Below are 21,977 nucleotides of genomic sequence, written 5' to 3' on the forward strand. Positions count from 1 at the left end.
TTGAGTTTATTTCATTTAATCTTTTCTGTCTGAAGCAGTCAAGTGACTTTAAACTATAATAGTGATGCTCATTTCTCTTAGATACTGAAAACGTTCCTTTCCTGTGTACATTTTTCTCATCTGTTTGCTTGTGGCTGAGTACCTCTGTATTGTCTTCCTAAACAGATCAATGGGGGATTACCCAGTCCTCCTGCTCTGATGCAGGTCCCTCAGGCCAGCTGCTTGACTTGGATGCGGAAACTTCGGGGCCTTCCGGAGTACCTGCAACGCCAGGCACTGGACGTGACTTGCTTTGTCTTCCACATGTATCACTTGATCTTTTCAGCCCAGCAGGTTCAATCCAAAGCCAGAAGTCACCTGAACGCTGAGACGCCCTCGCCTGCATCAAACCCGGTGCGTGGACGGGGACCGCCTCCCACTGCCCCGCGGCCGAGACACACCAGGCTGTCCACGACTGAAGATGGCTGCAACTTTGAACGACGTCTGAACCACTGATGTTGGGAGAGCTCAACTTGAATTCGTGCACCTTCAGTTGTCTGACAGGGAATAAATCTTTTGCAAAAGTGTTATCCTTGTAGCTGAACCTTTATTTCATGCTTTCTTTCCCTACCAAAGCTAATGCTTCTTTCCCAGTCTATGTAAATCAACATTTTAGATGATTTCAGATTAACACCAGGAAACACTTAATAGATTTTATTAAAAAATACTCCCTTGGGAAACTGCGTGTCTCTACTAGCAAAAGTAAACAATGTAATTTCATTGGCTTCCCCACAGTTACTTCTGAGTGTAAGGCCTGGAGGCCAGATTTAGTTTTAAGTAGATTTACTTCGAACTTACATGGCACTGCCTTCTGCAAAAAGGCAGAAGTGGAAACAATGACCCACACCAGGAAATTTAAACTCCAATCTACATCAACAGGATACCCACAAACTACTGCAAGTCCAGAAAAACCGGTTTCATGTTGAACCTCAGAATTAGGCAGCGTCAGTAAAACTGAAAATAATTATCCAATTTAATAAATAGCCACAACTTTTTTTTTCAGCAAAACATTTTATTTGACTTTTGGATTTCACTTTTGGCTGGACTCTGACTTGGATGTGGAAGCTCTCAGAGAAGAAAGGCGGCGCCTCTTGGCAATCTGTTCCTGGCGCTTCTCCTTGGCCTCCTGTTGACGAGAGAGGGGGTAACGGTGTCAAACATTAACATGCTCTTTAAATCCCAATAAAGTGATTTCCCCCATTTTTAATATCCTGTCCAAATAAGCCACTTTCAATGTGAAAGTTTAAAATCGGCCCAGGACTGCACCATAAAGCTAATGTCGAAACGACGGTGTGCAGCAATGTTCATTTTCAAGTAAACTCAGAAATTCACTATCTATTCCCACAATGTAAAACAGTCTTGAGCCTGGTCTAGAGAAATCGAATGAATTTGAATAGCTTCACTCACAATTAAGTGGATTTTGTTTTTAATTTCCAAACTATTCCAGTTAAAAATCATAAGCTGTTCCCTTAATCTCCCACACAAAGTGTTTTTAATCACTTGCAAACAGTTTGTCTTTACTTCTTTTACAAAGTGGTCAAGCACAACAATGATCAAAAGAAGGCAGATTCTGCAGACCTTCATCCTCTTAGCCAGCAGCTTGGCGTACTCAGAGGCCTCCTCCTTGTTCTTCTGGGTGCGCTGTCTCTTGAGGGCGATGCGGCGGCGCTTGTGCTGCAGCACACGAGGAGTCACCAGTCTCTGGATCTTGGGAGCCTTGGTTCTGGGTTTCTTGCCTGTCGGAGAGGAGAAACGCAGGGTGCGCTTATAGAGGTGAACACAAAACACACTCCTACTGCATCACAACAGTTGTACAATCAAATCAAAATATTAAAAATGTATTTATCTCTTTAGTAAACAATGGGAGAGCAAAGCAGTTCAACCAGCCACAGTCAGGTCTGGTTGCTATCTGGTTAGCAGCTCTACAGTTAATGTGGCAACACCATGTCCCCCCTTAATGATTACTGATCAATCAGAAAAGGTCCACAGGTGTGCCGTCATTCACAAATCTCACCTTTGCATGCATCACCTGCTACGTTTTTTGAGCTGAACTTCTGAACCCAGAACTCAAAGAGCCATGGCTACATTTTAACGGCAGAAGCAGAAAACTCTCAAAATGTTTTGGTTTTGTGGTCATAATCAAGCTGTTGTTGGCTTTATGCATAGAACAGGAGAGCGCCACAGTTCACGTGACCTTTGGTTGAATTTTTAGCAGCTTAAAATCTTTAGTTGAAAGTAAATGTGCAGACTCAACAAGCACTGGAGGTAAAACTACTGCTCACTAATGCATCCGACATCAAACTCAAACGCGTCTGGCTATGACAACATACAAGCTGCACCACTTCACCAAAAACGATGGAAAATTAACCTTAAATAAAAACAAGCAGATTTCCCCAGATAACCAAGGATCCCCTGGGAGACCACACCAATCAAATGGCTCAGGCTCTGGCCATCGTTTGTTACCCAAAGAAAGTAAGTCACTTTGAGAGAAAAACATCCTAAGAGTGAGCATTTCAAAGCTGAGCAGTGTCTGGATCCTCCTGCACCACTTTGGCAAATTGAGAAATAAAATGTCACCGTCTCCAGATTTAATCACGTCTCATCTGGAGGCCCTTTAATGTCGGAAACCTTCAGCTAAGTTGCCAGCAATGAAGAGATTTACCTTCTTTAGTCAAAGGTCTCCTCACAACGTACTGCCTGACGTCGTCCTCCTTGGCCAGGTTGAAGAGCTTGCGAATCTTGCTGGCCCTCTTGGGACCCAGACGGCGAGGGACGGTGCTGTCGGTCAGCCCGGGAATGTCCTTCTCACCTGAAAATGAACACATCCACACGATGAGCGAAGCAGAGCTGAGTGAGGCCCACAACCCACCCATTGGCAACTCAAATCAATACATTTTCAGGAGAAAGGCATCAACTGTCCTAACATCAGGAAACAATGGGAGAGCAAAGCAGTTCAACCAGCCACCATCAGGTCTGGTTGCTATCTGGTTAGCAGCTCTACGGTTACTATGGCAACACCATGTCCCCCCTTAATGATTACTGATCAATCAGAAAAGGTCCACAGGTGTGCCGTCATTCACTCCATCAACAGCTTTGTTTACTATTCCCTGTAAATAGTTTCAAGGAAGCAAAATAAGAGACACGGTACCCTTCTTGACGATGACCAAGTTGAGGACGCTGAGGTTGGCATCAACGATGCAACCACGGACAGACTTGCGCTTGCGCTCGCCAGTCCTGCGAGGACGGTAGCAGGAGTGACCCTTGCTGAGCAGCAGGCGAACGCGACCGTGGGTCAGCACACCCTGCTTCATGGGGAAGCCCTGCTTGTCATTGCCTCCGCTGATGCGCACCACATAACCCTGCAGGAGCAGACGCAGTGGATTATGGGCGGCCTTGCACAACCAGCACGTTAAAACACATCCACAGTTAACACATCATTTATAAGCAGCAGCTTGAATAGAACTGAGAGAGTGATGCAGTTTCAACCAGCCACGGGTCAGGGTCTGATTGTATCTGGACGCAGCTCCACAGTTTCTTTAGCAAATCACTTTTTCTCCCTCAGTGACTACAGGTCAGTCATGAAGGCTATCATTGTGTGCATTACTTCAAGCTGCTTAAATGTCATAGTAGAAGTCGTCTTTATCATTATTCCATAATCTAGGCCACAATGAGAGCAGGATGGTTTATGGTGTGCCAACGTTTTGACAGGTTTGGTCAGATTAAAGCAAATGTGGATGCAATTGCACGGCTGACTTGGTGAATGATATAAAACAAATGCTCATTAAACAACTGGCATCCATGCAGTTCAAAGACTGCTGGATTTAACGAGTCTCCAGAATTTAGGAGAATTAGAACTGTGAAAGATTACAGAACCATTAATGACTTATTTGATGGTCATCAATTTCTTTATTCAGACCAAACCTGCAGATGTTACCACATCCATCAAAGTCTCATTGCAACAACATAAATCCAACATGTTGGCTTGGATCACGCTGAAGCAAAGTATGCTTACCTTCCACTCATCGCCCAGAGGGTCAGCAGCCACCTCTGTGGCCATACGCTTCTCATAGAAAGTGCGCAGTTTGCGCTCATCATCAACTTCAATCAGCTTCTGGCAGCCGGTAGCGGGAAAGGAGATGTTCAGCTGTGGAGAGGAATCATGGCAGGTGAGTATGAAAGAGTTGCCACTGATTCCCATGCAACTTTAGAACTTCAATGTAGATGTCAATAGAACTTCTTTCGCTGTACCTGCCTACATGAAAACATACATATCACCAAAACGTGGTGTTAAAATGAATATTAATCAGTCTGAGCTTGATCTCAGAGCAGTGATGAAGCTCTGAGGCCTTCTTCATTACTCCACTGTCGGCTAACATTAGCTTCATTTACTACTCATCGTCACACTTTTAATAAACACCGCCATTACGAAACACAGAGAACCTTCGAGCCTGAAAAGGAAAATGTTCAGTTTCCAACACCAACACTACAAACTGAATACCGGGTCACATTTCGCTCAGTGCGCCGCCATGATTCTACCCTTCCAGGCTAACCATACCCGCAATCTAAGCTCATCCGGGCCGGCAAGACGACTTTAACATCATCTGACTGCAGCGATTTAAAGTTCAGAGTCATAGCTACAATCTCAACTGCATATTTTCAGTGAAACGTGTGTACGTGAAGAAATACAGTTTGACAGATGTTTGTACCTTCATTTTGCCAAACCGACCCAACGACGGTCCGCCACGGGAAAGAGGCCGGATATCCGCCCCGTGATCTCACATAGGCCCGCGAGTTATCGCGAGAACTGGAGCGCGGAACTATGAAGATATTACAAGTACACATTTACATAAATAACACAGAGCGAAGAAGCGCACTTTTACTACATCAAACATGGTTGATCATTCGTTTATTCATTCATGTTCCAAATTCAAACATGCGTTTTTATGGATTTTTTTTCTCCCAATAATAACAATTTCCAATAATTATCAGAGATGATATATGCATCATATACGATACACAGGGAATATTTCAAAGAACAATTTATGAATAATTAATAATTGCAAAAACATCATCGTCATTGAGCGTGCCTACTGTGATAATAAATTATGACATTAAAATAATTATCTCCCCATATTATGCAGGATGATTGTTATGTTATTTATGACAGTAAGTGGTATCTCTTTACAGTTATTTTTTTGTAATGATTGTGAGTAGAAGCACCCTATGTTTTGTAGTATGATTTTGTGTGTGTATGTGTGTGTGTGTGTGTGTGTGTGTGTGTGTGTGTGTGTGTGTGTGTGTGTGTGTGTGTGTGTGTGCGCGCGTGTGGGGGGGGGGGGGTCATGACATTTTGTCACATTTTGTCATTGATTTAATGTGCACCTTGTTCAGTTTCCCTTTCCCTGTGCTGTACTTCGGCAACATTTTGTATTTTTGTGTTTCAGTAGTTAGTTTGTTAGGCACTTTTTTCCCCCTTGTGTTATTTCAATGTCTGTGAATACTTTATTTAGTCTGGTAATTCTTTACAGACATTTTGTGACTTTTTTGTATCACTTTTGGGATCTTTGACAAGGACAAGGCTTTGGGTTTGTGTCTGTTCAATAGCACACACCGTAATCCAACTTCCCCCAAACAGACTAACCTTGTAATACACATTTGCACCACAAAGTGGTGCATTAAGTCACTCAAAGAAGCAACAGTGTTTGAAGCTTTTGGATGCTCTGGTGTAATCTGTAATATGAAGAGAATGTTTCCATCATTTGGACACCCAAAGATGCCTTACTTAAGACTCACAGGGGTATTCACACTCAGTGGGTTCCAGACACACTCACATGTTAACCAAAAAAGAAACAAAAAAAAAAAAAAACATCAAAGTATCTGAGTGAGAATGCTTTTTAAAGCGATACTTCAACTTTTTGGCAAATTGGCCCATTTAGCGCAATTCCTTAGTCATTTCGAACAGCATACTTACTTTTTTTGTGAGGGCGAGCTGTTGTTTATTCAGAGGTGAGTCGAGGAAGGTTTTCGGGATGGACACAATGGAGGTGAACGGTATTTTTGTTCCCCCTCGTCAAACTCATCAAATACACAATCCAACAACCCCAAAACACTTTGGTGGACACGTTATAATCCGCACATTCACTACGCTGTGAAATATTAATGCAAAATTACGAGATTGAGCTATTTATGCGAAGATTGCTAAGACGGAACTACTTACTAAACATGGCGTCTGGGCGTAGTGATTTCAAAAGAAAAAGTAGTTCCCAGCATTTGCTTCAGTGTCGTAACGCTACAATATTATTTGTTTGTGTTCCACAGCGTAGTGAATGTGCGGATTATAACGTGCCCACCAAAGTGTTTGGGGGTTGTTGGATTTTGTATTTGATGAGTTTGACAGGGGGGAACAAAAATACCATCCACTTCTATTGTGTCCATCCTGAAAACCTTCCCCGACTCACCTCTGAATAAACAATAGCTAGCCCTCACAAAAAAAGTAACCATAACCATAACCATAACATCTAAATCGTCTTACAGTTATTCACGCAATACTCACAGTCTCCAAGGAAAAATCGAATCAAAAACCTGTTGAGCCAAGACGGGTTCAACAGCCCGTCTTGTACTGTGGTGCAGTCAATCCAGCAGAAAACATAGAGCGCGCTCACTTTACCATAAGACACCAAGAAGGAAGAGGACACAAACTACTGATGAAACACGATCCCTCGTCGCGACTGAAAAACACATGCAAGTGTGAAAGCGAAAAAACGCTGTGTGTGCCCCGTCTGGTCTAACCCGAGACCGAAGGAGGGGACTGGAGCTGGATGAGGGGAATACTCTTGCAGCGTTTGAGGACTCTCTGCTCAAGAGTCAGCCACTGATAGTGGACGAGGCTGCAGAAGGGGGAACCATCTTGCAGTGTGTGAGGACTCTCTGCTCCGGATCGAGCAGCTGCTGTCAGTGGACGAGGCTGAGCGTCACGACGAGCCGGAGGCTTTGTGGACGGACGAAGGACAGCCTGGAAAATGCAGCTCTGCAGCGGTTTCTATAGTATATCACCAACTCGGATGCACCCTACGTGTCAGGATTCCGGCTTTAGTGTGTAGCTTGTGGCGACGGAGTCGACAGACAGCGACTTTGGTCCGCTTGTTTTTGTCTGAGGAGCCGGACTGCTGTTTGCTGCGCTCGGTCCATCCGACACAACTAGTCCAGACATGAGTAACGTTAATCTGATTTTTTGGGACCAGTTGCAGGCTGGCAGCTCCGAGGTGGACTGGTGTGAAGGCAATTACCTAATTTACCCCAGCATCGCTGAATTTTACAACACGGTCGGTTTTCAGTCGCTGGATCTGTAGCTAACGATGTGTGCTTTTTCTGTTGTTTTGCATAATACTGTTCTTTTTTTGTTTACAGCTTTTCTGCTTCTGATTTCTTTCGTAATGCACTGCTTTCTTCTAGCTTTCCATATGATCCCCGGGTCAGCTACAGCTAGCTGTCGCTTACTCTGACTTTAAACTGTTTGGCCACTTCTTAGCTGCAGCATCTTGATGTTTATTGTTAGCATCATAGAAATGTTCATTTTGTCCATCTCAGCTGCCTGACAGTTTGACTCTGAGGCCTGATCAACTTCTGACCGGCATGTTGTCATTTTTGCTGCCTGATCAGCTCAAACCTGACGGAAATCCTCCTTTTTGCTCATGGCTGTGTCCTTTTGTTTATCATTTCAGATCAGCAACATTTTATTTTTCGTTTTGCCGCCGATATTAATGTGCTTGTTCCGCCAATATGCAACACATTTCAACAGCGGGATTTACCTCATATGGATTCTGCTGGTTGTGGTTGGTAAGTTGGCTGCACGATGACCTCCTGACCCTTCCTTCATTCTTCACATGGGTTTATTCACACAGAGCATGGAGATGCAATTCATCAAATCCTAAACAGTCAGTAGTTTAACTCATCGACTTCACACTAACTGCACAAAAAAGTATTTCAAGCACGTTTTTACCATTGCACACATCTTTTGAAAGTTGCTTCTTGGTGACTGTGTTTCTTAAAATATTCCAAATGTCTTGTTTATAAATTTCCTCTCGTGTTCTGAGTGTTTTTTGACTGTGTGATGTTCATATCGGGCCATCTCTTGGTCTTTGTCTGGCTCGCTGTCGAAGATAACAGATCTTTCTGACTCCGGACAGTTGAGTTTTTGTCAGAAGTTCTGTACTCTGCTAATTTATTGCATGGTTAACCGTTGCACACAAGTTGACATTGGATATGCTAATGTCAACAAAGATGACTGTTGAGGTCTTCAAAAATAATTAAAAAGCCTCCTTGATAGATAATCAGTCATAATATTGTCAAAGTCCACAGTGATGATTGTCATTCCAGTGGTTACATACATTTTACTTCAAATTCAGGCTGTTTGATCAATCATTGAGAGCAGATCTTTAACCAGGATTATTGTTTCCCCATTTCATTTTTATCATGAATGTAACAACTACAACAGTTTTAGACTGCAGATACTGACCAGAGGCCTTTTATCATCTGTGGATCCCAACAGTCATGATTAAGTACAATGTGAAAACCATCAGTCGGTCTGTCTTTCAGCCAAGAATAACTACTGTGAGTGACGTGAAGTTGGGGAGCACAATGTAGATCAAATATGTTCAGCACTGTGCTGCTTAACAAGGCCAGTGGCTATAAATAAACTTCTGGTCATAATGTTGTGAAGGTTTTGTGCTAAAGACGGTCATATCTTAACAAAATATTCAAATAACGAAGTTCTTGATTGTTTGTCATGTACATGTAATGCAGGGTAACTTTAATAACTTTACATGATGCAACAAGTACAACCAGGAAAAGGGAGGAATATTGTCGGGCTCTTTTTAAGAGTGACTGGTTCATTCAGGAGCTGCAGGCGCTGAAAGTGAAAGAGCGCTGGGTGTTTCACTGTTCTCAGCCAAGGCTTTGCTCTTCCTGAATCTTGCAGCCCCGTGTTTTTTGAAAAAACACCAGGTTGGCACGAATAACCCTGCAACCTTTGACTTGTTTCCTTTCATCGGCGGCAGTATTCCAGCCTTAAATGGTGCCACTGTGTAGAAATGGCAGCTCCGCTCTGCTCCCTTCCAGCTGTGCTGGAAACACTCAGGTTGCATTGTCAGCGCAGACAACCTGACTGAGCCCCGTCTATTCCTGAGAGGTGAAAAAAAAAAAAAAAAACTGTCGGCACTGGGCTCGTGGTCGTCCTAGAGCCTGATCTGCCAGAGGTCACGTAGTTAAAATCTCTTGCATGTCTCCAAGCAATTTTAGAGGAACATGGAAGCAGCCTCCTGTTTAGGTCTTGTTTGGCAGATAGCATCTCCTGCTTCATACCGCCGGCTGCGCTCCATGGAGCTCTGATTGCATCCTTTTCTAGGAATCTGGAGACTGTTGAAACATGAAAACAGTGCTTTGGTGGGCGTCACGTGGGCCCAGCCCTCTTCCTGATGATCTTTGACTTCAGAGGGAAAACAAGTCCATACGTTTCAGTGTGAAAGCAGCGTCCAGCTGCTCCTCTGTGGCCTCCGTGCTGCACAGTCTGGCCCGATTACGTTCAATGCCAAAACACACAGAGTTTAGTCTTCTGCCTGAAATGTGGGGAATTTCGGAGGAATGCCGTCTACAATCCCTAATAAGTCAGATGTGATCTGTTTCAGTCAGGGCTGTAAATCTTAATTGAACTACGCCTTTGTTTCTAGAAATGTTAAGGTTTTATGGTTAATAGATTAATTGGTCTGCAAAGCTTGCAGATGATATGATGATCAGGATACGGGATGTTTGTCAATGACGGTCGAAATGTTCACTAAATGAAATGACCTTTCATTCTACAGTTTCCTTTTTTTGGTTGCCAGTGATCAGTAACCTCTGACTGGGAGCTTTTTTTCGAGCTTTAGCATAGAAAGTCTGTTGAAATGTTGGAATCTCCCACAGCGCCTGTTATGACAACAGATTACTCTGATATTGTGAGGTCTGTTGGGCAGTGATAACAAGGAGGCACCGACTGACCCAAGCCCCCGCATTACTGCGAAACGCAGAGGAACGCGGCTTTCCAACTGTTGATTCTCCAGTTCAATATTCAGAATGCTGCATCGTAACTCTCAACATTTGCAGCCAAAATGGCATAAAATTAAAGTCATGAAAAGTTTCCTTTTGTAAAACTTTGCAAATATTGTCTGTATTTCTTTTCATTTAAGAATCATTTCAACCTGCAAGTAAGCCCAAAAAGTGATTCTTGTTGTGCATGACGTCCTCTCATATTGAAAGGACTTTCTAGTTCCACCAGATGTTGCATCGCTTCACGGGACTCGACACCGTTCAGCGCTTTTTGCACTGGTGACTCTTTTTAGCTTGTGATTGTGTGAAACAGTGGAAGGTTAGTACAGAATATCATGCATCTGATGGTTTTACTGCATTTATTTGGCTCTGTTGAATGTAAATGAGAGCATTTCTGATGGTGTTGGAATGAGAGGATTTCAGTGTGGGAGGATGATAAATATATATCTGAGAGGAAAATTGTAGAGTATCAAGACATTTTTTTTTAATCTTTAATGTAACACCTTCTAAACATGTCTATGGTATAACGGAGCTGCTCTGGGTCTTCTTCTCTGTTTCAGGTATTGGATCGACGTATTTTCACGCCACCCTCAGCTTTCTGGGCCAGATGCTGGACGAGCTGGCCATTCTGTGGGTGCTCATGTGCGCCATTGCCATGTGGTTTCCAAAGAGATACCTACCCAGGATGTTCCGGAGGGATCGGTACGGCCCGTTCTTCATCATAAAAAAAAACAAAAACTCCTTTTTTGGGATGGGGGGGGTTTAATTATGTCAAACAATGAGCCACGTCGGATCCTTGTGTTTATGCTGTATTTTGTGTTCATCAGTGAAGCTCTGTCTCAGACTCTGACATGTCACATGATGTGTTCACTGCCACTACTCCGGTTTAATAATAGGCCTGTCTGCGATCGCTGACGCCAGTAAAAACTGCATCACATGGCTTCACTTCTCTTTCCATTGTCACAGACCTGTCGCGGCCGCTCGGGCACTTCAGCCTGCCGCCTGATATTTTCCACAGCCTTTGCTTATCTGCAGCAGAGCGCTTCTTACGTGAATCGTGCAAGGATTGTTTCAGTGTTTCACGAGTAGAAATTTTGCAGCGAATCCTGCTGACGTGGCTTGTTTTTGCAGGTCGAGGTTCAAAGTGGTCATCGGCATCTTGTCAGGGATCACCACTGGCCTGGCCTTCGTTAAACCCGTCGTCAACTCGCTGTCACTCATGACCCTGGGCATCCCCTGCACGGCGCTGCTCATCACTGAGCTCAAAAGGTTAGAAGAAAAGGAGGGGATATTTGTTTTTTTCTTTGTTTTCCAAAAACACAATGCCGCATGCAAAAAATAATCCCTTTTCTATTCAGTCAAATTCATTGCAAAGTGAAAAACTGAGCAGGATCAAACATATGCATTACCACAATTAAAACTTAACATTTTTATTAGTGGCGTTCATTTGTGTCTTGATTTCTGCTTGCTGTCTGTACATCCCATACCGTACTCACTGCTGCTGTCCTACATAACATAGCTTAAATATGAAACATTTATGGACTAGCATGCGTCTTGTCACATCTGATAATAATCTAATAACACTCATCTGATAAAAGGCATTTCTACCAGAACACACACTGTCCTGCGAGATATGCATACTAACAAATGAATTTATCACAATAAAAATCGCTTTACAACATTTCTCTCCATGCCTTAGAAACGCAGGAAGTTTTTGGGGGACTTAAGAAATGTAAGACAGCTGCAAATTCATTTAAAAACAAGCATCTACAAATCGGTGCATGTCATACAAAGGACAGGATATTTACTACATCCTCATTCACAAACTCCTGTGCACTAACCGCGCTGAGAACCTTCTCCCGGCCTCAGATGTTGTTGGTGTGTTTGTTGAGTCGCTGTGTGACTCAGCCGCCCTCTTCCCCTGCTCTCCTCTCAGTGACTCACAGTACGGCTCGTCTTATTCACAGTGATGATGGACGGCTGTTTGATTGTTGCCTGTAAATACAAGCTACGGAGCATTTCCCACTGGCACGCGTTCTCGCAGATACTTTAGAAATCCATGAATTTTGTGTCATTTTTCATCCCTCCATCCAGAAATCCAATGCCTAACTCATATAAAGTACAAATCTGAATACAGTAGATTAAAAAAAGAAACCACACTGTTATTTATAGTCCTGCTGTAGTTTGTCCCAGGAGAATCACGGCTGGACAGAGATGGAGAACGTCATTTAAGAAGTTAGCAGATCAAACGCAGCCCTCTTTAAAGTTTTGTAGGACTAAAACAACGGAGTGTAGAAAATTTGCAAGGGAACGCCTGAAGGGCTTCTGCAACACACACAAACACACACACACTATCCACACCTTTCACGTTCAGCAGAAGCAGTGGCTCTCTGGTCAAAATTGTGTTTGGCCTGTAGGTGTGAGTGAGTGTGTGTGTGTGTGTGTTTGTTTGTCTCTCTGTCAGCAGGGTTTATCTGCGTCTGTCGGTGTGTTCAGATTGTTGACAGAATCAGTCGGAAAGTGTGGAGAGTGTGTCTGTAGTGTAAAGCACATTAACGTTTCACATTTGACCTTTTGTACTCTGTGCTATCTGATGGCATGTCGTCTGCTCTGGGGTTAATTACAGTGTGGCAAGAATGTTCCTGAAACACACAACAAGCCTTTGGTGACCTTTGGTGTGTGTGTGTGTGTGTGTGTGTGTCCAGTGCTTTCCTCGGTCACCGCAGTGTGGGCGCATGTTCTGTTGTTTCCTTTTCCCACAGCCGTTTCTCACCACCTTTCAAAACCTTTAGTCATCCATTGTTCAACCTGTTGGCGATTCTTGACTTTGCTGCCCGTTGCTGCCAGTCATCTGCTGCCGTAGTTTGTTTTTCTTTCTGCTCAGTGGGGGACTGATGGACTCACTATTTTCTGATTGTTTGCTCACTTTTTTTCTTCAAACAGTACAGTTGTTGACCCCACGTTCTGCTAACTTCCAGTGGAACAAAAACAACAAAGCAGCCACAGCTTGTTCACGTATTCCAAGAAGTATCATGACTCCAACAATCCTACCAGTCGTCACTGAGACACAACATCACAGTGATTCAATAGAATTTGGTTAAAATATCTTCAATCTTTCAGCTGTGATCTGTTCTCCGACTGAGCATCGGATAAGGAATACAACACTGCACTGAAAACTGTTCTAAACATCTATTTATTACATAATGAAGGCTGATGAATGCATGTTTTCCATACCATACAATCATAAACCGGAAGTTTCTGAACTTCAGGACGCATGTGTTGAAATCAATGAGGAGTTTCTTCCTAAACTGTAGACCGTCTCCACCCCAGATAGAACGGGCGGCCCGTCCTTCGCCTGTCTTTGCTTCAACAGTCGAACAGTTACTGAACGTCTCGATCTCGTATCGCCCTCCCCATGCGGACGGTCGGATGTAGGGATGGATACCGAGTCCCGCCGTCGTACCTGATGCCCGCCGAGGATTCTCATCCATGCGGATATAATCGATTGTAACTCTCCGAGCAGAACGCGGCACTGATGACAGTTTAATGGTCTGCTTCCCTCTGGGAAGACGCAGCGGTGGCCGCCTATTCTTATACTTCCTGTGGCCGAGTTGCAGTGACACAGGATTGTTTTTTTTTTTTTTTCTTTCCACCTCCCCTTTCTGGATCAGTTATGTAAGATAGAGGTAGTTCAGCTCATCAGTTATCCTTTCGTTATACTGAAAGGAGAAATGCCGATGCCAACACTGATGCATCATGGGAGCTGCGGCCGTCCCGCTCAGGCTCTCCCTGTCGCCGCCTTTGTCTAAGCGCTCAGTTCCTCAGCTGCGACCGGTATGTCTGTGAAGGACAGGACTAAGAATAGTTCGTCAGTGGCACTCTGGATTAGCGTGGAGGTCAGCGGTGTCGCTGGGAGATGGTTACGCTCGTATTTATAGCTCCAGTGGACATTCCTGATGGTGAAACTTAGTGGAAAAAACTCACTACTAGCGGTCACCAGAACGTGGTGGATGGTGGCAGAAATCCTGCGCTGAGTGGAATGCAGCTCCTCTGGGAGGGTTGGCTCGCTCTCTTCAGGAAAGAGTTTCTTAGAGAGCGTTTTATTCCCATTGACCAACGGAGCCGTGGTTTATTTTTCTCTTTCACCTCATAAATACTTGGGGAAAAAATACAATAGAGAAGGGATTATTATAGTGTGTGTGTGTGTGTGTGTGTGTGTGTGTGTGTGGTGTGTGTGTGTGTGTGTGTGTGGGTGTGTGTGTGTGTGTGTGTGTGTGTGTGTGTGTGTGTGTGTGTGTGTGTGTGTGTGTGTGTGTGTGTGTGTGTGTGTGTGTGTGTGTGTGTGTGTGTGTGTGTGTGTGTGTATTCTCACTCCATGTTGACTCAGTTTACCGAACTTTGTGGTCGCAGGTGTGAAAACCCCCGTGTGTTCAAGCTGGGCCTGATCTCAGGGATCTGGTGGGCGCTGGCTCTGCTCTGCTGGATCAGCGACAGGATATTCTGTGAAATGTGGTCATCTGTCAACTTTCCCTACCTCCACTGCGCCTGGTGAGCTCAAAGTCTACTCCGAAATCCCCGTGGTCTCATGATTTAACGACTGTTTATGCCAGGGGTGCCAAATATACGGTCTGCCGGAAGGCCCAGTTTGGATTTTAGACTTATTTTCTCCTAAAACGTTGAAAGAATTGATAAGAATCCTTCACAAACTGTCTTTGGCTCTCACAGGCACATCCTCATCTGCCTGGCCTCCTACCTGGGCTGCGTCTGCTTCGCCTACTTCGACGTGGCGACCGAGGCCCCGGAGCGAGGCCCCGTCATCATGTTCTGGCCCAGTGAGAAGTGGGCCTTCATCGGAGTGCCGTACGTCTCTTTACTCTGCGTGAAAAAGTCGACCATCAAGGTGACTTAGCGGCGCCGGAGCCCCATGCTCTGTCAGCTCACACCAGCATGTGGCGGCCCCACGTCCGCGGTGCCCTGGCGACTGGAGGATCTCTGTGTTGCACATGAAGACTGACCACACGGATTTTCCTTTTCCCTTGCTCAGGCCCGGATCTGGTATTTGTTACAGAACAGTGTTTATGCAACTATGTCATCGAACAAATTGTGTTTTACTTTTATTTAATTTTTTTTTTTTGTGTTTGTGATACAGGATTAATCTTTAAATACCACAGTATCAAAGCCAAGAAACATTCAGTGTTTCCAACATATCTCAGGCTTTTGATGAAGGATCATGTGATCTCCTCGGAGTCAGAGTATTAGCAATACGCATTTGAGACGTCTTCAAAGGTGCATTTTTCAGAATTTAAGTAACGTCTCTTTTGTGCAATAGGTGGCATTAATGAGTCACTCTAGATGCCTGTTTGTGCTCAATCCAGATATTTTCTTCTTCTTTTTTTCTTATAGTAGTTGTTACAAGTTTACTAATAAATCGGCTGTTTTTTGAGTTGAGACTAGGCGCCTGATGCACAACACTAGACAGGTGGCATGGAAGCCATGCCTGCAATCAGAGAGCAAAGGTATCAATGGAATGAAATCATCACAGCTTCTCATTCCCGAATATTTGAATCGATCAGTATTGCATATTGCACCTTTTTGAGGGAAAATATTTTGTACAGTCAGTGGTATTTCAGAAAACCTCATTTTGAAGCGTTGTGTTGCCTTTATATACATAAATACGGCATCTCATAGATGCTCTCTGGTCATTTGGGAACCACAATAAAGCACTGGATTCATAAACTGTGATTAATGCATAATGCATTAGAGCTCCATATCGCTTAGCCAGCCCGACTGAACCCGGCGTTTAGAACGTCTTTACCCAAGCGTCACGAGAAGACGATTCACACCGAGCCTTAGGCTGACCAGCCTGCCCTCTGCCACCACAGGCTTTGAGATGGAAACTGTCGGACTTCTTTCTGTGTTGTACTTTCAGCATGCTACTGTGATTGTTCATGGGATTAGTTCATGAGAACGGTGTCTGTTATATTCCTGTACAGATTTTCTTAACTAACAATGTTTAACAGTTATTTTCTTTAGGTAAAAGAATCTAATTCTTATAATATTTATCGACTCGGTACCCTCTGACATTCCCACTAACTGAAGGAATTGCAAAGAATGTGAAATGATGGACGGATAACCTTTGACTAAGTGCATGTAACGTGTTAAAACATAACACTTATTCACTCTAAATTTAACTTGCTCATGTTCAGCTTCTAATACTAAAAGGTCCTAATTTTATGTTTTATCTCGATTCGTCAATTTAACTTCTCTTTGAGGTATTTATGTTTGAGAGTTTCTCACCTTCCTAAATATAACGAAATGCTGCAAAAGCCTTAAAAAGAGCAAGTAAATACCGTAATTGAAACGAATAATGAAGAGTCACTCTGTGTCAGTTTGTGACGTGTGTGCTTTGTAGCTGCAGAGGAAGAAACTGTTTATTAGTGAAATAAAGTAACAAAGGGATCTGTTAGTTTAGTTCAAAGCACTGAATTTCCAAATGTGCGGTGGACCTGGAAGTCAAAGCAATGCCTTTTTCCCTCTATGGTTTCATCCATAAACCAAAATTTGAAGAAAAAAAATTGAACTAACAGGACAAAAAAGGATGATCAATGTGTTATGTGGAGGGTGAAAGGGAAAACTTCTCTGCATTACAAGGCAAAACACAAATCAGAAAAAAAACAGGTTCTTGCGAAACCCTTGTTGGACATGTTTTTGTTTTTCTTCTTTCTTTGAAAACTGCCTCAAGCTGTTAAATTCTTGTTCTCCTGCAAAGGCTTCTGGGAACTCAGACTGCTAAATTAACTTTGCACTCATGAAGGATCAAAATCAGAGAAATGAACCTTGCTTTACAAACTAGAATGCCATTTTACTGAAATTATGATTCTGATTTTTTTTTTTTTTTTACATTATTGAAATGGAAAACAGTTTCTATTTTTGTAAGTGAAATGCAGCCAAAAATAATGGGTTGATGATTTTAATTCATTGTTTCTACCTTTTGTATTGCCAAAACAGTTTTTTTTTAATGTATCATCTGGAACGAATTTAGAATGTGAACAAATTCTGAGAATATTTGCGTTGTGCTACAAATTCAGTTATGCAAGCGATAAATGATAATGGGTTATTTGTTTTGATGCAGAGAAAATTACAATTTTGATGAGGTTAAAAGTGAACCAGCATCAGAATCACAGAGCTGCTGGTTAAATGCTGCCCTCTGCATCCAGACATTTGTCCCGGCATGTGGTGTGATTGTGTGAACAACTAAAGGAGTAAAATCTCTCTATTGACGTACATGTATATAAATCTCAGTGTTTCTCTGCCTGCATCGACAATATAGATAAGCTGCACAGAAATATTTATTTTCCTAAATTATATCCTGTTTTTGTAAGCAAATATTTGTAATAGATTAGTATTTTATGCAATAAACTAAGCCAATACTCAAAGGGACTGCTGGTCTTTATTTTCATGTCATGTTTTCGTCAGCAGGGGGCGATGTTTCTTCACATGAGAATCAATGGAATCTTCTCATAATGAAACCACTCAAAATCTGAATTTAAGTTGAGTTTTCTGACTGTGAGTGACATTTACTGGTTTCTTAAGGTAAAAAGGACAAAGACACCTACTTGATAAAATGTTCTGTTGTAGCATGGGAGTAAGTAAAACAAGGATAAATGTGACTCAGTTGTTTATTCCATAATGAACGACTAGCATTTTAACCACTGTGGAAAAATACTTTTAAAAATAAAAAACCCTCGGGGGGGGGGGGAACACAGTCCTGTTGAGAATTATTTTTTATCTTCTTATAACTAGAGGGTATATTTTTGGAATTAGACATTTTTGCCTTTAAAAGTCTGATTCTAAAGAGTCAGGATGAAATAATAAAATTTGAAATAAACAATAAACAGATGCAATGGCTATCATTTAACACAGAGCCATAGCTTAATGTCTACACTATACAGTTATGAGATTGGATATTTAACTATTTTTCACAATTTTGCAGAGTTTAACACTGAGTAGCATGAACCTCCCCCCAATCCCCACACACACACACACACACACACACAAGATGGTTGCTGTAAGGTGTGAACTGCTGAAATGCCTTTCTATTTTTTTCTATCTATATTTTGGGAAAATAAACATTCAACTACTTTTTGATCCTTATTACTTGGGTTTCCAGCACTTTCTTCCACTTTATAAGTTTTGAATGGCCCAATATCTGACGAAAACGGGAAATGTTTAACGTTTAACATGATTTATACTGGGGCTGCATGGTGGAGCAGTGGTTAGCTCTCTCATCTCACAGCAAGAAAGTTGTGGGTTTAAATTTCAGCTGGGCCTTCCCTGTGTGTGTGTCAGTTTTCCCCGGGTTCTCTGGTTTAATCCCACAGTTGTCTTTCTGCGTTTGCCCTGTAGTGAACTGGTGAGCTGTCCAGGGTGTAACCTGCCCTCGCCCATGGCTCCAGCACCCTGTGACCCTGAGCAGGATAAAGCTGTGTAGAAGATAACTCGATGGATGCTTTTCAAAAACTCTTCCCTATAGTGAGAATAGAAAAAAAAATTCAAACAAGGCATCTTTGGTGAGTCATTCTTCTAAATTGATAAGATCAGGAGTGTTGCAGTGACCTACCAAAGCACATTTTTAGGGTCCAAACAATGATGATGAATAGGACCCAATATTTATGTAACAAATCATGCACCTTCACTGTATTCATCATTTTTCCCTTTTGGTTTTTCATTGTTAACAACTGCTCATCAAAGGGTGAATAATCTTCTCTGCTGGGGGAAAATATTGGTCATTGTGATTCAGACGGAATCAATACCCACAGCCCTGTGCCTCACTATGTATGTTGTTACTCTTCCATTCAGAGGCATGCTATGCCATTTGTTTTGCATTTGTTGGTGCACCAGGAAGCTGTCTGCCTAATAAATTAATTAAATTCTAAACAACTGATTGGACTCACCTGAACTCAGAGGCGGAGCGTGGGTCTCAGTACAGAGGGGACGGAGCATTCTCTACGGGCCCTTATGATAGTAATTTTACCATTCAAACAATCCCTCATCCTACCATCAAACAACAAACTAATGCTCACTTTTATTGAACCAAGCAAACCGATATGCCTCAGAAAGCAGAATTAAGTCACAAACCAGTTCACAAACTTGTTCTGAAGAACAAATGCACATACGCACGTGTGCACACACACACACACACACACACACACACACACACACACACACACACACACACAAATGCAGCCTGACAGGTGTCAATCTCAGAGCATCGCTGTTCATGGTGCTGAAAATGTATGGTGCATTCACACCGGACGCGTCGTGAGCGGCGCTTTTCTATGCAAAGTCTATGGTGGACGAGCGTCGTGGAGCGGCGGGCGGCGGGGCGGCGCATCAGGAGCGTCATGAGCGTCGCTTTTCTAGCGTTTTGAGCGTCGACGCCCACGACGCTCGTCCCCGGCGTCAGGAGCGTCGTGAGCGTCGCTTTTTGAGAGTTGGGAAAACTGAACTTTCGACGCGCTGCCGCTGAGCGTCAACCAATCAGAGACGATCCCTCCGGTGCTACGTCACTATGAGTGATCCGAGCACCGATGCGGGCCGGCCAGTGTTGCTAACTTGACGACTTTCTCGCTAAATCTGGTGACTTTCCAAAGCCTCTTTGCGACGTTTTTTTGTCAAAAGCAACTAGCGACAAATCTAGCAACCTTCTCTGGTGCTCTGGAGACGTGACAGGACGTCTCGTTGCTGTCGTCAATGAGCAGCGGGTGCTGCGTGAGCCCCTTCCCCGTCCCAAAGCGCTCACAAGTGGTCAGTCTCAGCAGCGCTCCCCGCTGCAGTCAGAGCAGAGAGGAGCAGAGCAGCCAATAGCGACTTTTCCGACGACGACGCGGTCTAGCTTTATTTAACAAATAAAGCCAAGCCGCTCTCCTGATGCGATCCGCCATAGCTGGAAACAGAAATCAGCCTCCAGCGCGCCAATTAACTGACGTGCGTCAAGAGCGTCGCGAGCGTCGCGAGCTTTGTGACCACCCGGTGTCAAGCGTTGTGTTTAAAGCGTCACAAGCGTCAGCTTCGAGGCGTCCCGAGCTTCGACGACGCCCGCGACGCGTCCGGTGTGAATGCACCATAGACCACAGCATTCTGATCAAGATAATATTTTTGAAGGTTTCACTGACTCACCAGTGGCTCCGATGTCAGGTTTTGGGTAGTACTGCTAGCGGCTAGCATAGTGTTTAGCATACTGTTTAACTTCCCTCCAAAGAGTTCAGATCAAGCGCAAAAGAAAAAACTCGTTCATGCCGCACAGCCAATCAGCGCTGCTTACAGCTCTGATGCATTCATGGACAGTCATAATGTAAGAATTGGCAAATTGGAGCCCACAATCAGATGCGTATACCTTCTCGCACACACTGCACATTTTATTATAATAATCTATTTACGAGTAAATGTGAACACATCACATGAAACGGGGCCCTATGACTTTGTGGGCCCTGGGGCGACCGTCCCCTTGATCCCACTCTGGCTCCGCTACAGCCTGAACTGAGTGCTGCAGTTTAAATCCATTGCCTTGATCAAATACCACGCACCGCCACGTTATTGCAGTTCTATTGTACTGTGCACTTTGTTATTGTTGTTATTGGTGATGGAGACACATGTGATGCTGCCTGTTGCTTAAATAAATAACTCCAGACAAAAAGTTAAGCACAAAATAAATTTTCACAGTTTATTTCTATGTAGTACAGTGAAAGATTGAAAAAAAAAACAACCCAAGTCTCTGGTTGGTGATGGGAGTCGGAGATAGCAAAAAGGTTGCTTTTAAACTATACGTCACAACAAAACACATGTTTTCACTGATATCAGTGAACGTCTCAATGTTGGCACTTGGCACAAAAACCCGACTTTCTGTTAAAACATTTCATTTGCATGAAGCGTTGTGACTCTAGTGGGGTTCAAAACACCATTGTCAGGATCTGTCAGAGTCCACACAGGTGGCATCCCCACTTGGAGACCCACACAGGGGAAGTGTAATGCTGAGCTGGTGCTTCCACACCAAGAGATGGTGATTTTTTTTTTTTTTAAATGAAACTGATATGAGTTTATTCCGTTTTTAAATGTTCTTCATGTGACACTGTAAGAATGACAAATGAAAAAAAAAAAAAAAACAAAACAAAACAAAACAAAACTTTGGGGCTGCTTGTGGCCCAAACCTCGCAACACGGAGTTCAGTGCACCATCTAGTGGTATAACTGTGGTGTTACGTCCACAAAGCAGTGATATATTTGAGTTGCCCTGACTTGGAGGAATATTATTAACAAAAAAGTGAGTAAAAGTTGAGAAAAGCTACACCCACCTGACAAAAACGAAACACATCAATAGTGAAATTCCCATACTTCCGTTGTTGGACAGAAGAGAGTAAATGATATGGGGACCCATTACTGGAATCTAGTTATGTCAATATCAGAAATAACAGAAAAACAAACCAACAAAAGGTATCTTTCCCATAGTCCTTACCTTTTCTAAATTTCACTCTTAATAATATTAGCTCAGAAATCATGAATATCAAAACACAAAATTTAAGAATATTTGGTTATTTATAAAGATGTGGGGTTTTTTTTTTTTCATTTTTTTTTCAACCAATCCCACAACGATCGCAATTTTTTTTAATCCCCAGACAGAGTAATTCATTTTTAATCTGTTGCAAATAAAATGCATGTTTGATGTGTAAAATATTCTGCACGAAATCTTAATACCACATTTATAAAATAACAAATAAATATTCAAAATTGCAATTCTTAAAGCCCCTAGTTTAAATACCTCATATTTCAGGACAGTTAGGATTATTATTATTATCAGTATTA

The 21,977-nt window shown here is 43.0% G+C and overlaps 2 protein-coding genes and 1 long non-coding RNA gene across 3 annotated transcripts; 2 read left to right on the forward strand and 1 right to left on the reverse strand.

The window, feature by feature from the left end:
• Positions 1–1,030: 1,030 nt before the first annotated feature.
• On the reverse strand, positions 1,031–4,856 carry LOC115390064 (40S ribosomal protein S6). The gene is made up of 6 exons (XM_030093725.1): positions 4,746–4,856; positions 4,052–4,183; positions 3,188–3,398; positions 2,702–2,848; positions 1,618–1,775; positions 1,031–1,165 (listed from the first exon to the last, which is right to left on the reverse strand). Exons 1-6 carry the CDS (start codon positions 4,749–4,751, stop codon positions 1,070–1,072), a joined length of 750 nt encoding a protein of 249 aa, XP_029949585.1. The 5' UTR covers positions 4,752–4,856; the 3' UTR covers positions 1,031–1,069.
• Positions 3,589–17,555, forward strand: LOC115390080 (uncharacterized). The gene is made up of 3 exons (XR_003931639.1): positions 3,589–3,600; positions 5,181–5,187; positions 16,160–17,555. It is a non-coding gene; the product is annotated as an uncharacterized LOC115390080 (long non-coding RNA).
• LOC115390061 (alkaline ceramidase 2-like) lies at positions 6,986–17,555 on the forward strand. The gene is made up of 6 exons (XM_030093722.1): positions 6,986–7,361; positions 7,761–7,875; positions 10,680–10,821; positions 11,251–11,388; positions 14,530–14,667; positions 14,845–17,555. The coding sequence occupies exons 1-6, from the start codon at positions 7,248–7,250 to the stop codon at positions 15,026–15,028; spliced, it is 831 nt and encodes a 276-aa protein (XP_029949582.1). The 5' UTR covers positions 6,986–7,247; the 3' UTR covers positions 15,029–17,555.
• Positions 17,556–21,977: the final 4,422 nt, after the last annotated feature.

Source organism: Salarias fasciatus, chromosome 6 (genome assembly GCF_902148845.1).
Source record: "Salarias fasciatus chromosome 6, fSalaFa1.1, whole genome shotgun sequence".
Taxonomy (NCBI): domain Eukaryota; kingdom Metazoa; phylum Chordata; class Actinopteri; order Blenniiformes; family Blenniidae; genus Salarias; species Salarias fasciatus.

Coding starts and splice junctions, on each gene's coding strand:
- LOC115390061 (XM_030093722.1), top strand. CDS start 7,248: ATGAGTAACGTTAATCTGATTTTTTGGGACCAGTTGCAGGCTGGCAGC. Junction 7,876..10,679: donor GATTCTGCTGGTTGTGGTTG/GTAAGTTGGCTG, acceptor TCTCTGTTTCAG/GTATTGGATCGACGTATTTT. Junction 11,389..14,529: donor CTCATCACTGAGCTCAAAAG/GTTAGAAGAAAA, acceptor TTGTGGTCGCAG/GTGTGAAAACCCCCGTGTGT.
- LOC115390064 (XM_030093725.1), bottom strand. Junction 2,849..3,187: donor CTTGGTCATCGTCAAGAAGG/GTACCGTGTCTC, acceptor GTTCATTTTCAG/GTGAGAAGGACATTCCCGGG. Junction 1,776..2,701: donor GAGACCTTTGACTAAAGAAG/GTAAATCTCTTC, acceptor CCTCTCCGACAG/GCAAGAAACCCAGAACCAAG.